This window comes from Triturus cristatus, chromosome 1_1 (genome assembly GCF_964204655.1).
Source record: "Triturus cristatus chromosome 1_1, aTriCri1.1, whole genome shotgun sequence".
Taxonomy (NCBI): domain Eukaryota; kingdom Metazoa; phylum Chordata; class Amphibia; order Caudata; family Salamandridae; genus Triturus; species Triturus cristatus.
The window spans coordinates 94,255,863-94,269,871 of NC_140579.1; the positions used below are offsets into that span (position 1 = coordinate 94,255,863).

A 14,009-nucleotide genomic window follows, 5' to 3' on the forward strand; every position below is an offset into this window, starting at 1 on the left:
CATGAGCGATATGGTAGGAAAATAAACGTATTCAAATTTTCAAGACGAATAATCCATTGATTAATTTGTTAGCATTAGGAGGGTTAGCAGTTACGTGTAATTTTGAACACATGTCATGCGACCAGGTATTGAGAGATCAGGTGTTAATGAAAACGAAATCCAAGAAGATAGAGGAAAAATTGTGGTCTTCTGGCGAGTTGAGCCTAAAAGCAGCTTTGGATGTAGCAAGGAGTATTGAGGTGTCTGAAAAATGTATTCAAAGTGTGCGGAAGGAAAATATTAATGTTAATGCTGGACTGTTAGTGCGATTACAACAACGAAGAAAGGCAGGGAGAAGTGCTAAAAATGAAACACAAAAAGCTGGTACTAAATTGTGCTATAGATGTGGATCGAGTGAACATTTGGCCAATTCCAAATTGTGTTCTGCTGTAGGAAAAACTTGTAGCACATGCAAGAAGAAGGCACACCAGTAAAGTTTGTAAAGGTGTGAGGAAAAATGTAAACTATTTATCGGGAAATGATGATGGGGAGGTTGGAAGTACACATGGAGTGGTATTAAGTGTACAGGATGATATTGAATGGGGGAGAAGATGCCTGTAAGATTGCCTACATGCAAACTAGAGATTGACGGTTGCCTGGTGAATGCAGACTCATGTGCACAGAACATGATTATGAATAGAAGTATGTTCGAAAGGTTGTGAACAGGAAGAGAATTATACACATCAGATTTAAGTCGCAGAAGGTATATGGGGCACAAAAGTCCTATGGTGGGTTTTGCATGAGTACAAATTGAATTTGACAATAGAAAATGGTATGGGCAATTATATGTTGTGGAGAAGTGTGAGTAGATTTTAGGTTGTCCCCATATTGGTGAGTTGGATCCAAATGTTGAACCACCAGTTTATATGATGCAAATTTTGAATGACAGCTGTCTTGAGTATGAGACACTTAAACATTTATTTCCTGTGGTATTTAGTAAATCCTTGGGTATGCTGTAAAGCTTAAAACATAAAATTATTCTTTGTGAAAACATTAGCCTTGTAAGACAGAAGTTATGTACTGTGCCTGTGAACTATAGATGCAAACTTAAGGAAATGTTAAATGATTTGTGTGAAAAGAATATTATCAAATCAATTGGAAGTTCAGATGGTAAATTAAGGATATGCATGGACTTTATGTGTTTAAATATGGCCATTTGGAGAGATACTTCTCCCTTACCCAGTTTACAGGAATTATCGTCAGTGAGTCATGCTACTGTTTTTTCTGCAATCGATCTTTCTAGTGCATGCCATAAGATTGAATTTGATGATGTTATAAGGCATTTTATTGCATTTGTTACACCGGAAAGGGCATTTCAATTTTAAAGAATGTCATTTGGGCCTGCCAATGCCTTAACAGTGTTCCACAGGGAAATGACAATAATATTAGCAGGAGTTTTCCAAGACAATATCTTGATTTTTGGGAAGGAAAAGTTGACTACAATGTTATTTTGAAACAGGTATTATCTATTGTCCAAAACAAGGGATTAACTGTGAAGAGTGAGAAATGTAATTTTAGTAAGACTTAAGTGGAATATTTAGGTTATGAAATTTCAAGAGATGGGATTTGTCCTAAAGTTAGCCATGTTGAAGCGATATTGAATGCTCCAGATCCTACCTGCAAGGAGCAATTGATGTCAGTTTTTGGACTAACAGAATTTTATTCAAGGTTCATTAAAAATTATTCTACAAAAGCGGATAATTTGAGGAAGTTACTTAAGAAAAATGTGAAGTTTGTATGGGAGAGGGAGCAATTAGAATGTTTTGCATCAATTAAGGAGGAAAGTTTACGAATTATCTGCTGGAAAACCTTTGAAATAGAAGCGAATTGTGTGATTTTGGTGGATGCGAGTGGCTCTGAAGGATAAATTGTCCTTAGGTAATGATGTTGACAAAATTGTTCTCCCCAATGGTGTAAGTAAGACTTTTGTTAAAATGAGTCATGAACGTCATGGAGGTATGTCTAGAACAAAAAGGAAGATTAAAGAGAATTTTTGGTCGCCAGTAATGGATAGCATGGTCGATTGTTGGGTAAGGAATTGTAGTGTGTGTGTAGTCAGTGACGAAAGTGCTAAGCCATTTGGATACCGTCAGTGATAGTGGTGTTACCGAATGGAACATGGCGGAAACTTGAGATTTTTTCAAACCTTTTCCCATGTTGCCAACTAAGGAATGTTATGCTATTGTTTTGATTGATTATTTTTCAAAATGGCCAGAAGTGCGTAAGAAAAGTGAGATTACCACTGATGTGGTGATAGAATTTTTGGGAGACGTTGTTTTCAAGGGGAGTTCCTGAAGTATTATTGTCAGATAATCGTGTGCAATTAACATTTGAGAAAATGAAACTGTTTTTTAAGAAGTATGGTATTGAGCATTCTAGGTGGTCCTATACTATTCAAAAGCAAATGGTCAAGTTGAGAGATATAACAGGATCATTAAGGAAGAGATCCAATTGGAATCAAAGTCAGGACTTCCTTTGAGGAGCTCATTAAAGAGTATGCTCTTATTGTATAGAATAACCCCGCATTCTGTAACAGAGAAAATGCCATTTGAACTTTTGAGAGGGAGGAAACCATCAATCAGTTTAACTCCATGGTGGTTAATGGAGAAGTACTGAAAACAAATTGGCGTTGAATGTCATGGTGAAATGAGGGAGATGTTGGAGTCTCATCAGATGTTAATAAGAGCACGTCATAATGGTAGAGTGAAATGTACCAATTGTAATGGCGGGAAATTGTTGTAGAGTCAAGAAACCAGGAATTGTCGATAAGGGTAAACTCTGTTGGTGAGAATCATTGAGGATTAGTAAGGTGTTGGGAAGTGCAGTACAATTAGAGGATGGAATAGTGTGGAATTTACGTCAAGTAGCTATGTGCAAAAATGTGAGTAATGAGTCTTGTGGGAGTGATGAAAAGGGTGAAGACGAATGTGGTGGCTATATGATGGGGGATGTTGAAATTGAGGAGGCAGAAAGGATCCTGGAGGATCAGACCGAGTGGTTGGACGTGTCTTTGGATAAAGGGATGTATGCTCCTAAGGTGCAAATGAATGTATGTGTGGATAAGAACTTGATTGCACAGTGAGTGTGTTGCCACAAAGTGAGCGAGGGAAGAAGGTACCTTGGGGCATATTTACAAGGAAGTGGAGGAGCGCGTAGTTGGCCTCCTTGGCTTCACACCGCACTCCGCCACTTCTGACCCACAGGGCTGCACAGTATTTACTGTGCAGCCCTGAGTTTCCGCTAATTTAGCTGCCTAAGGCCAACGCTGGCACCCTTGCACCATAGTGCAAGGGTTCCTGCATTGAGGGGAATGATTGTTTGTATGCAGGAAGGTGTCCCTTCCTGCACATAAACAATCTGAAATGGCGTTTTCAATCTTCTATGTGTGCTGCTTATTGCAGCACACATAAAAGTTGCAAAACATCATTTTTTTATGACACCTTACTGCCTATAAACAATCAATGGCTTTTTGATGTTTCTATGTGTGCTGCACAACGCAGCACACGTGGAAACAGCAAAACAAGGAGAAATTACACATTTCTCCACATTGCACCAGGGTAAGACTAGGTTTTACCTTGTTTCAATTTTGGTGCTGCACCATATTTACGCCACCCTTGTAAATATGGAGCAGCGTCAAATTCGATGGGTGTTGCGGTGGAACATCCACCACAACACCCATTGCCCGCCCCTTAGGTGCCCACATGAATGGGTGCCTTATTCATAAGGTGGTGTTGAGCCACGTTAAGTGGCTTAACACTGCCTTGTAAATAAGGCAAAGCTCATATCACCACCACAACTTGGAGAAAAGTGACGTTGTGGTGGCAATAGATGTTTGTAAATATGCCCCCAAGTTACTTAGGAAGTTATGTCGTTGGATGAATTTTGGCATGTTTTCATGTCTTAATACATTTTATGGGGTTTTATTATAGTGCAAATTGGGGTGCTGGGGGTATAATTAGTTTGAGTATGTATCTATCCCTCATTCAGAATAGTAAGGATCTTTAGTAGTATGAATACTGTATCTTTTGTGTCAGTATATGAATGCTTTTAAAAAATATATTAAGCATACTGAGCAGTATGTTGACTGCATCTTATTATGTCAGTATATTACTATTGTGTTATTTATTACTGTTGTTGCTAATAAAGTGGGAAGATGTGTGTCATGCGCCACAATAAAATGTGGGATAGAATGGGTGATGAGGGTTCGGTGTTTGGCAGTTGGAGCTGGGATGGTGAAGTGGTATAAGCACCGCTCTGTTCTCCGTGTATATTTATAAAGTACTCCTGCAACTTTACTGGGAGTGATAAGTGCGCTATACAAATCTATATAACATAACATAGCCCAGGAAGGTTTGTTTGTAGTTATTAGATCTTCATGACGTCTCAGGAGTAATTCAAGTGTATTTATTTATGTATTGTTCGTTTTACACTATGCATACCAAACCTAAAGGTATTAGATCACTTTACAAGAAGACAATGAGTTACAATAGACTAACTAGCAGCCACCACAACATGGGCTAATCTTAGTCAATATCATGTACGTTTGTATAGTGACAAATTACAGTGTGAACATTTTACAGATGTTATTTGCAGTGGGTCATATAAAGTAAGAGTTAAGAGAAATGATGAGAGACACAGATCTGCAAGGCGGGTCAAAAAGTATCAAAAAGGATCCTCTAGCATTAGGCGTTGTACATCTATCTCGAATGACTCTATAAAGGGGCTTGTGGGTATCACCGTGGACTTGAGTGTCGTAAATGAGGTGCACACCCTGAAAACAACTGGGAATGGTTCTTTGTTTATAGAATGAAGGCGGTTCTAGAAGCGTGGAACCAGCGACTCCAAGGCAGTGAAATCCGCATTCTGTGCCAGGTATTTTTTCGTGCCAAGGTGCTGGGCTTTGTGTGTGATGCAAGTCGCTTTGCATATGCTTTCTGCTTCATCTATAAAGCACTTGAGATCAGTGCTTTCAATGGTAAATAAATAAGTGCAGGTACTCATTAAAGTGACCTAGAGGTGTCAGTGGGCGGGGCTAGGGGAGGGGCGTGCGCACACACAGAAAGAAATAAGCAGACATGCACACACAAAGTATCCCACACATTTCCTGAGTGTCGCAATTCTCTGTCTCTATCGCTTTTCTCTCATACAAAAGTACTCACACACAAGCAGGCAAACACAGACATAATCAAACACTCTCACGAAAGACTCACTAGGGATTAAAGCCATTTTAAGCTCTTTACCTCCTGTGGTTTTCTTAACTGGCACTGTCAGCGGGCTGCCTCGATTCCCAAGTTTGCACAAATGCACACAATACTCTGAATGGTATTGACAGCCCAGGTCCTGAATGGACCCTGCGCTGCCAAGCATAGCATGCTGGTGAATACAGTACATTATGCAAAGGAGCCCATGTTGAAAAGTTCAGCAGTGGCTCAGCTCAGGGCTACATAAGTGCCTTTGCTGTTATAGAAAGGTTCCACTCTGACAGCCTCATGCTCACCAGCACTAGCAGCCAATGAGCCTGGCTTTGCAGGAGTACTAGTACTCTCCTCGGCAGGAGAGAAGTGCTGGTACTCAGAGTGATAAAAATAAGAAGTGCCGGTACTTAGTACCTGTGAGTGCCGGACCATTTAAAGCACTGCTTGAGATTAATGAGGATTACGATGATGTGGTGAATGCATTTTGCACCCGTGATTAGTTCCGCTGTATGACTTCATGTTAGCCATGATAAAGGCATAAAAATATTATTGGTCTGTGCATTCACACCTGCCTGGGCATTCATGCCTGCCTTGTTTAAGTCTGTGCGTGTGTGTGAGTGTGTGTGGGTGCAAGTGTGTGTGTGTGCTTGCGTGTGCTTGCGTGTGTGTGGGGGTGCACACGTGTGTGTGCCTGGCATGCTTTGTTGGGCAGGATGGGTTGAGCTGTACAGTATAGCATTGCCTTCTACTCACACATGGGCATGCTATCCTTCCAGGCTGGAGTGCTGCTGACCCTCCTGCTCCTGCTCATCTCCCCCTACAGCACCATCCTGCTGTTTCTGGGTACAGCATCCCTCGGCTTCTTCCTTAGCAGCACCTTTCCCAGCATGCTGGCCTACACCGAAGACATCCTCAATTACAAAGGTAGGTGCTCTTCGGTCTTTGTGGTTTACAGTAGCCGTAAAAGGAGACGGTGGTCGGGCAAACCCACTCATTCTATTCTTACCCTAATAATTAATAAATATTTATTACTCTGATGTTTAGGTGCTCATCATAATTGTATTTCTTACTTCAATTGTGCATTTCAAACATAGTATACAAATCAAACATCTCTGCAGATTTAATGGTAGCCATTGTTCCCCTGCATCTAAGAAGTACAGGCATGTTTCTGAAACAGTGTGCACTGATTTTGCATTCGGAGAGATTGAAAGAAGGATGAGGGCAAAGACTCTAATAGTTTTTGATTTCACTAATAACAAGCATTTGCATTGCAATAGGTCTCGCATTTACAAGAGTTTAAGCTATTGTCATTTACAATGGCAATAGCTCAAACTCTTGGAAATGCGAGATCTATTTCACTTTAAAGAAGTGGCTGCCATTGTCTGGAGCAGCTCGAAAATGAAAGTGCGCATGGCGAGGAAAGCACGTCGTGCCTGCAGTAGGAAAAACTCATTGAAGAAAATAGTGCTTACAGACTAAATAAGACATACTGTGTTGCAACAGAAGTAAAAGGATAAGTCGCCATGGAAGGTTACAGACAAGGCTGTACCAAAGAGGGCCAGCGTTTACAAAGGACAGTGATACAAGCCAATAAAAAATATGGGCGGAGAGTAGGTGGGGCTTCAAAGCCATACTCCAACACTGCATGCCTTGCAGCAGCAGCGCATGCGCTGTCCATGCGCGACCTAAAAATGAAATCCTATTATGTTGATTGCTGCTTTCTGACCTGATCAGTCAATTATCGAAATACTGCTGCCCAGAGATGATACTTCCTGGGGGTTTAGGACAGATTATTTATAACTATGTCCCCTGAATGTTACTAGTCTAATGGGATGACGCATTCCCGGATACTGCCGACCCCTGAAGAGCAACTAAGGAAATGTGAATTGCCCATTTTCAAGATGCGGATTTTATGTGTACACAGTGTTCTACCTCTGCCTTGTTTCAATCAAAAAATGGCTTCTTGAGCTGGAGTGAGGTGAAGAGCTTGATATCAGGTGGTAGCGAATTAATGACTGATTTCAAAGCGCTAGAATTCAGCACCATTGGCGAAAGCTGAACATATGGACACTGGTCTTACCAGTGAAGTATAAAAAGCGTTATTTTTAAATACACCCAAACTGCAAAATAAGGTGGATGAGATAGAATTAAATTATAAGTGGAAAATAAAACCAAAGCGCCAGTGTCTCTGGAAGGAATACAAAGTTCCTTCAATTATTTCAAAGGGGCCAAATGAAGATAGAAAATCAAGTGGGGACTGACAAAATGCTCACAATAGTTCAGGTGGAGAGTATACAAATTGTCTCTTGACGAAGCTTCATGTGTTCCTAGATGGAAGTATCTTTCCCCCACAGGTCAAAGGAGGGTGGAGGGAAGGAAGTGTGGTGAAGAAGAGTGTGAGGAGTGTTAGAGGAAGGAAAGGTCCCCCTGCCCTTCCTGATATTTAGTTAACACACCTGCTTAGCGTTTGATTTTCCCATGGGCTTGACCTCTACTTAACAGATCGTCTTTTACTTGCTTTGGGTGTAGGGAGATTATGTCCTAAATTTGAGGGTGCTGTACTCCCTGCCGCCCGCTCAGCGTTGAGCCCACCTCATCCTCCCTCGTGCCAGTAAGAGCTCTTTGTTCAGACGCCTCTTGAATGCTCTTGACGTGAGAGCTCGGGGTTTCCGAGAGCGCGTGCAGGCTGTCAGATAATGTCGGTAAAAACACGACGAGAGGCCTCCGTTTTAAGCACCTCATAAAATTTCGACATAACTGTATACCATCGGTTGCACAGGTGTCAGAAATGAGTATATGAGAAAAATCCGATAATCTGGTTTTTCACAGGATAAATTACGTCAGATTGAACCTGCAAACATTTACCCGGTAAAAAGCATATTCTGGTACAGGAAGCATCAAAATCCGCCTAGCATGCTACATTTTGGGGGTAAAACTAGTATTTGTAGTTAATTATTGCATTCGAAGAATAAGAAACCCAGGGTATGGTTCAATATCGGATTCAATAAATACTTATACAATTATGAAGAAAGCTGGCCCTATAAAGGTTGTCATTGCAGCCTAAAGTGGGAGTGCTTGCCATATCAGATGAACACAGAGCTTCACAAGTCTAGCCTCACTCCAAACATTGTCCATATTGTGTATAGATGCGACACGTGGCACATCCACACATCACAAGAGTTGGGCATTCAGGTAAAAACAATCATAGGGTTTTTCAGCGTCTTGAATTGTTTTTTGTTGGCTGTTGTATCTGCATAGCTTTCTCACCAGAGCCATGTCCCCTCGTGCCCTTTCCCCAGGTTGTGCCACTACAGTGCTGGTGACTGGCGCTGGGATTGGTGAGATGGTTCTCCAGATGTTGGTTGGTTCGGTAAGTACTTGGAGGCTTCCTCTAACTCCATCATAAATCAAATGTACCTCCCCGTAACCAGCCACTGTAGACGACACAGTTCACTCTGGGATTGTTCAACGATTTTCACTTAGGGCCCTGTGTGGTGTGTGTTCCCTACAGGTGATCCTTGAGCAGGGCAGCTACAGTTTCTTGGTCTGTGGGCTGCTGTTTGGATGCATGGCTTTCGCTTTCTACTTGATGTTCCTGTGCTTTCATCGTGTGTACCCAAGGCCTCCTTCTGGTAAGGAAAACAGCTTTCAAGGCGCCACAACTAAGTTATTTTACTGTTTTCAATACTTAGACTAAAGCGATATTAGTTGGTTCAAGTTCTACTGTGAATAACAAATATGTATGTTTTACCCTTTGGTTTCTGGCTCTGATTGGTTTATGCAGTCGCAGAAGCCTGAGGTTGCATTCTATCTAAGTAATGATGCAAATAAAGCTGTAATTTAAACGAATTATGCAAGCCACGCGTAGGTATCAACGACCATGAAAATACACTGAAATTGTGTAACACACGGTTGTAGTGAATCTTTTTAAGTGAATCAATGAAATGTCCTTTGGACTAAATAATGAAGTATATGTAGAATTTATCACACACGTATCCTGACTCAAACCTAATGGTCTCATTCGTTCATCCACCACCGGGGAGGACTGTAGTACATGCAGGCGAGAATGCATAAAACAAGACTATCAACTTCTGTAAATCAGACTTAAAAAATACATTTATTAATTGTTCAACATATATTGAAGGCAAACACATTTTTACATAAAGATGATCATTTACCATCAAACAATAATAACTGACAATAAAAATGAGCGGCCTAAATTCATAACACTAGCTAAAAAAAACATAAAAAATGAGAGTCACTAATATAGACAAAAACAATATGTCATTAAAGATATAACCCATCCGTAGTAGCCATATATGGGACGTAAAACCTGGTACTGTCGTACTTAGTACTCGTTATTAGTCGCCCATGAAAACAGATTGATGTAGAAAAATAGGCGTCGACGCGTTTCGATGGCTTGATTATACCTCCATCTTTATCAAGACCAAAATCATGACTCTCATGTGGTGATTTTTAAAAAAGAGAGAGAAGAAACATCAAGGACTGGCACAGTAGTAGATCTGTACCTATGTGTTAAAACATAAAATGACAAACCTAATCTGACTTAATGTGCACAAGCAATGTTTCCCTTGTAGTTGCATTCACCTGCATGTCACAATCCATCCTATCACTGGGTTACCCACACTGTTACACTCTCGGACTAATTACATTTACTCCCAAACATCTCTACCATGACCCAAAAGGGGCATCACTTTCACCATTTTAACAATTAATGTCCTCCAAGACTAATAGGGCATGACCCGATAAGACCTCACCTTTCCTAATTGAGGCAGGCTATCATCAATTCGATCAGAAATTTCCAAATATCTAATAGAAGAATGTCCTGTCGATGGTCTGCCACATCCTTGGTTTATTCTGTCAATGACAGAAAGAAAAGGTTTTTTACTTATAAAATCAGTTTTGCCTAGTCTAGCCAATTGTTGGTATGTTGGTCTAAACAAGAGTCTCTCACCTTCCATTATAGTATTAGACTGTTGTCTTTGAATTATTCTTTCTATTGTAGTAACGTCCTTATTTATTAGGGATCGCTATTCATTCACCCTTAGGATGGTCAGGTCCTTTGTTAAGTGTCTTAATCCACCTAGGAAATATAATTGATATGGGTCAGAATAGTACCTAGCTCGAATTCATTCAGTTAGATAAAGCGCTAATAAAATCCTTGTTTTACCTTGAGAATATACACACTGAAGTTGCCATGCCACCTACACACTTCTTTGTCGTCTTCTTATGGACTTAATACAACTTCTTTATCGAGATGTCGCTGTAGTATTTCCCTTCTTATTATTAGGGTCTACAATCACAAGGTATCATTAGAATTACCTAAGTGCCTATAGAATACATCTCTTATCACTCCCTACGCATATAGGCCCCTTGTTCTATTTTGCCTATAGCAGTCCGAATGTTGGTAGATTAAAAAACAGAGGGAGGAAGAATTTCTGTTCTATGGGGGAGTTTACCCCGGTAAAACTGCATTAAGGCTCTTATCTTAAGAGCTGTATGAACGTGGCATTGCTACCTACAGTCACGTACATTACACATGATTTACCGGCTGGAATATACCGAGAAGAAAGGCCTGTCTCGTACCAGCCCGCGACCTACCACTACGTGTCATAGACCCCAGTTTGTTCACTACTGAATTAAAGTCTCACTACAGAGCTATCTGTAGACCACTCACTTAAACTAACAGGTTTTGGTTAGCAAAAAAAGGACTATCTCCTCGCGTTTAAACTAATAAGATCTTTTTAACCCATCCACATTTCTTCATAGTATAAGAATCACTCTACATGTACACAGGATTTTATATAAAAAGTGCATCTTTTATTTCATTGATACCTTGTCATGTGGTTTAGAGTGGGAAGCATCTCTTGAGTGGAGGTCTCAAAAATATCAGAATCTATTGAGTGGAGGTCTCAAAAAATATCAGAATACAATCTGTGCAGCATTTGAGGCTTCATATGTACACAACGTGTACAAGAGTCGAACATCAAAGTTCCCTCTCATCGACAAATTAAGGGCCAATATGGGTTGTATTTTTTACTGATAGTCAAAAAGCCTTATTTCATACATAAACTCTCAAAACAAATTTGCTCATGTTTTTAAAATGTGATACATGTGTATGAATTCCTCTACGTACACTTGTCTGCCCCAGGTACAAAATCTACGGTGTTAGTTGGGCTAAGGGCTAAAGCAGGTACAGATCTGGGTTCATCCTTCATTCACAGAGCGATGAACAGAGATATGCCCTGTGGCACCAGCCCTTTTCCTGATGGAGTGACACAGGATTCCTGCAGGGAAAAATGCAATGCAAGCAGGAAACAAATACTTACCCTCTCTCAATGTAAGGCCTCCATACAACAAGGCTCTTGCAAGCCACGAGGGCTAGTGTTCTGGATCAGATTCCCACACATCGTCCTCTAAATGTTTGTGCAGTGACATGCATTGCACGAAGCAGAAAGCTGAACTAGCAGGGTTCCTCTATTGACATCATGAGGCCTCTGGCCCTCTTTCTATATGTTCATGGGAGCCCCTACATGGTATAGCTGGAGGGGTGTACCTGCTGCTTTGTTCTTCATGGAGGGCTGGACTGCCAGGCTGAGCCTCCTCTCTGCCTGCCGGTCCCTAGGTGTGTGGGTGTATTATGCACCGGAAGTACTCACAAGGCATTTGTCACCCACAAATCACAAATAGATGATGTGCAAGCTCATCGTCATGAATGGGCCAGAGGTGGGTCGTCGGTTCCAGCAGCCATTGTCTGCCTGTTATCTGCGGATCAGATGATGCGGGGCTCCGAGCTCAAGGACCTGTGTCCTTTATGCCATCTGTGGGGAAATTCATGCTAAAGGTTTTCCTGGCTGCTCATCCTCTGCGTGAAACCTGTGATACGGTGGAGACCTGGACTACATTAATGTATAAACATGTCAGGTACCCTGCCGGATGTTATGTGAGATAAAGTAGCTCCTGTTGTAAAGCATTAAGTTTGTGTAAGTCATCGAGGGGTCCCTTGACCATATGGACAGTCGTAGCTCCCCACTGCTCAGAAGGAAAAATGAAATGGTAATAGTGTGACATTATTATCATTGTATTTTTCCTATTGCAGTCAGTGGCGGGAATGGCCAGAGCAGGGGTAGAGTGGTTTGCACTTCTTAACTGCTCATGACTAATAGGACACTGTACCTCGCACACTTTTACTCCGCGAGCCATTACCTCGCACTTTTTACACTACAAAATATTTTACAACGCAGGGCTTTACAACTCAATCCATTACAACGCATTTCCCATTCCAACGCAATTTACTATTCTTACTCCACCGGGGGGTTAGTTTGGGGAATGCGTTGTAATAGTTTGCAGTGTAAAGCCCTGCGTTGTAAAATATTTTGTGGTGTAAAAAATGTAGGGTGAATGGCATGCGGAGTAACACATGCGGGGTAAAGGATGTTTCATGCGCACTTTGCATCCTCCCCTGCAGGCTGCATTACACAGCCTGGTGAGAAGCATGCACAGGCTCCCTGTCCCCATCTGAGCACCGGTCCACAGCACTCAGCCCAATCACAGCGCTGCATTGCAGCTTTGTAATTGGCTCAGGGGAGCCTGGTGCACGGGTGCTTCCTGCTACCTACCGGGACAGGAAGAAGGAAGATAAAGAGGACGAGGGTGGAGGAGAAGCGGCTGCTGGTCGTTCCAGGCAAGTCCTTTTATTTTAATTCTCTCCTCAATCCACTGCCCCACTACCCCCGTCCAGTAGCAGCTGCTACTGTATATGGAGTGAAAAATATAACTGGATAGTGTACATTTAATAATACGTTATTCTTTATATGCATTCATAAACAATAGTATGCATTAGAGAGTTTCTGATAATATCTGCAGGATTGTTAAGGCTGCACTTTATATTAAAAGGGATTTTTTCGATTACTGATAACTGCCCATTTGATGAATCTGCATTAAAGTTTATTTCTAAAATACACGCATTAACGACTGTGCTGGAAAGTTTTCCAGCCGACTGGTTATGATGGGGGTACATTTTATAGGCGGTCCGTGAAGAAGTTTTCCTCACGCACACAGAACAAAACGGTGAACAGATGTACATCAGTTCATCAGAAGAATATAGACTTTGGTCCAACTAACCGCCTGACATTGGTTTCTGTTTAATTCCGTTCAGTATTTTATGCGAAAATTAAAACACATTTTTGTGACGTTTTGTGTGTTGTGGTCGTCAGTCGCTCACAAACACATATTTGAACAATCAATCAAATCTGATTGGCTTAGGAGCGTTTTATTATTATCAGCCGTTTTGTGAAAAAGTATGCAAATGTTGCTTTCCCTTCCTAACTAGGGGTGGGTGAAATGTAAACGTTGCCCATTAATTCATATAAAGTCCTGAAATATCACCCGTAGGGGAAGTCGGCAACGTTTCGTGATTCGCTGGGGCTGACTGAGTTGACCCTTACAATTCTCTAGCTCGGCACCACTCTTTGGAACGTGCATATTAGAGGATTTCCTGCAGTTGAATGTCAAAGCAGGGAAGGGCAGCGTCAAGTGGCAAGGATTCATTTGATGCATAAGGTGGTACCAAAGGACAATTGGCAGCACATTGGTTTCAATCAACCTACCACCACTAAGTGCCGCCCTTAGCTGGACACAGCAGAGTTTTAAAAAGTTGCTTCTCATCAGAGACACATGCTGACACTTTCCTGCCACGATTCCAGCCCCCTAGTGGGCAGAACTTCCGGTGGCAGGGAATTGCAATGCCTTGCT

At 41.5% G+C, this 14,009-nt stretch overlaps 1 protein-coding gene across 1 annotated transcript in view; it reads left to right on the forward strand.

Annotated features, from left to right (window-relative positions):
• The window catches only part of LOC146869596 (solute carrier family 60 member 1-like), a 214,227-nt gene that overhangs the window by 178,174 nt on the left and 22,044 nt on the right, over positions 1–14,009 (forward strand). Inside the window, exons 7-9 of the mRNA XM_085607871.1 lie at positions 6,011–6,158; positions 8,534–8,604; positions 8,746–8,866. Of these exons, the coding sequence (XP_085463997.1) occupies positions 6,011–6,158; positions 8,534–8,604; positions 8,746–8,866 (340 nt within the window). The remainder of the gene's footprint in view (positions 1–6,010; positions 6,159–8,533; positions 8,605–8,745; positions 8,867–14,009) is intronic.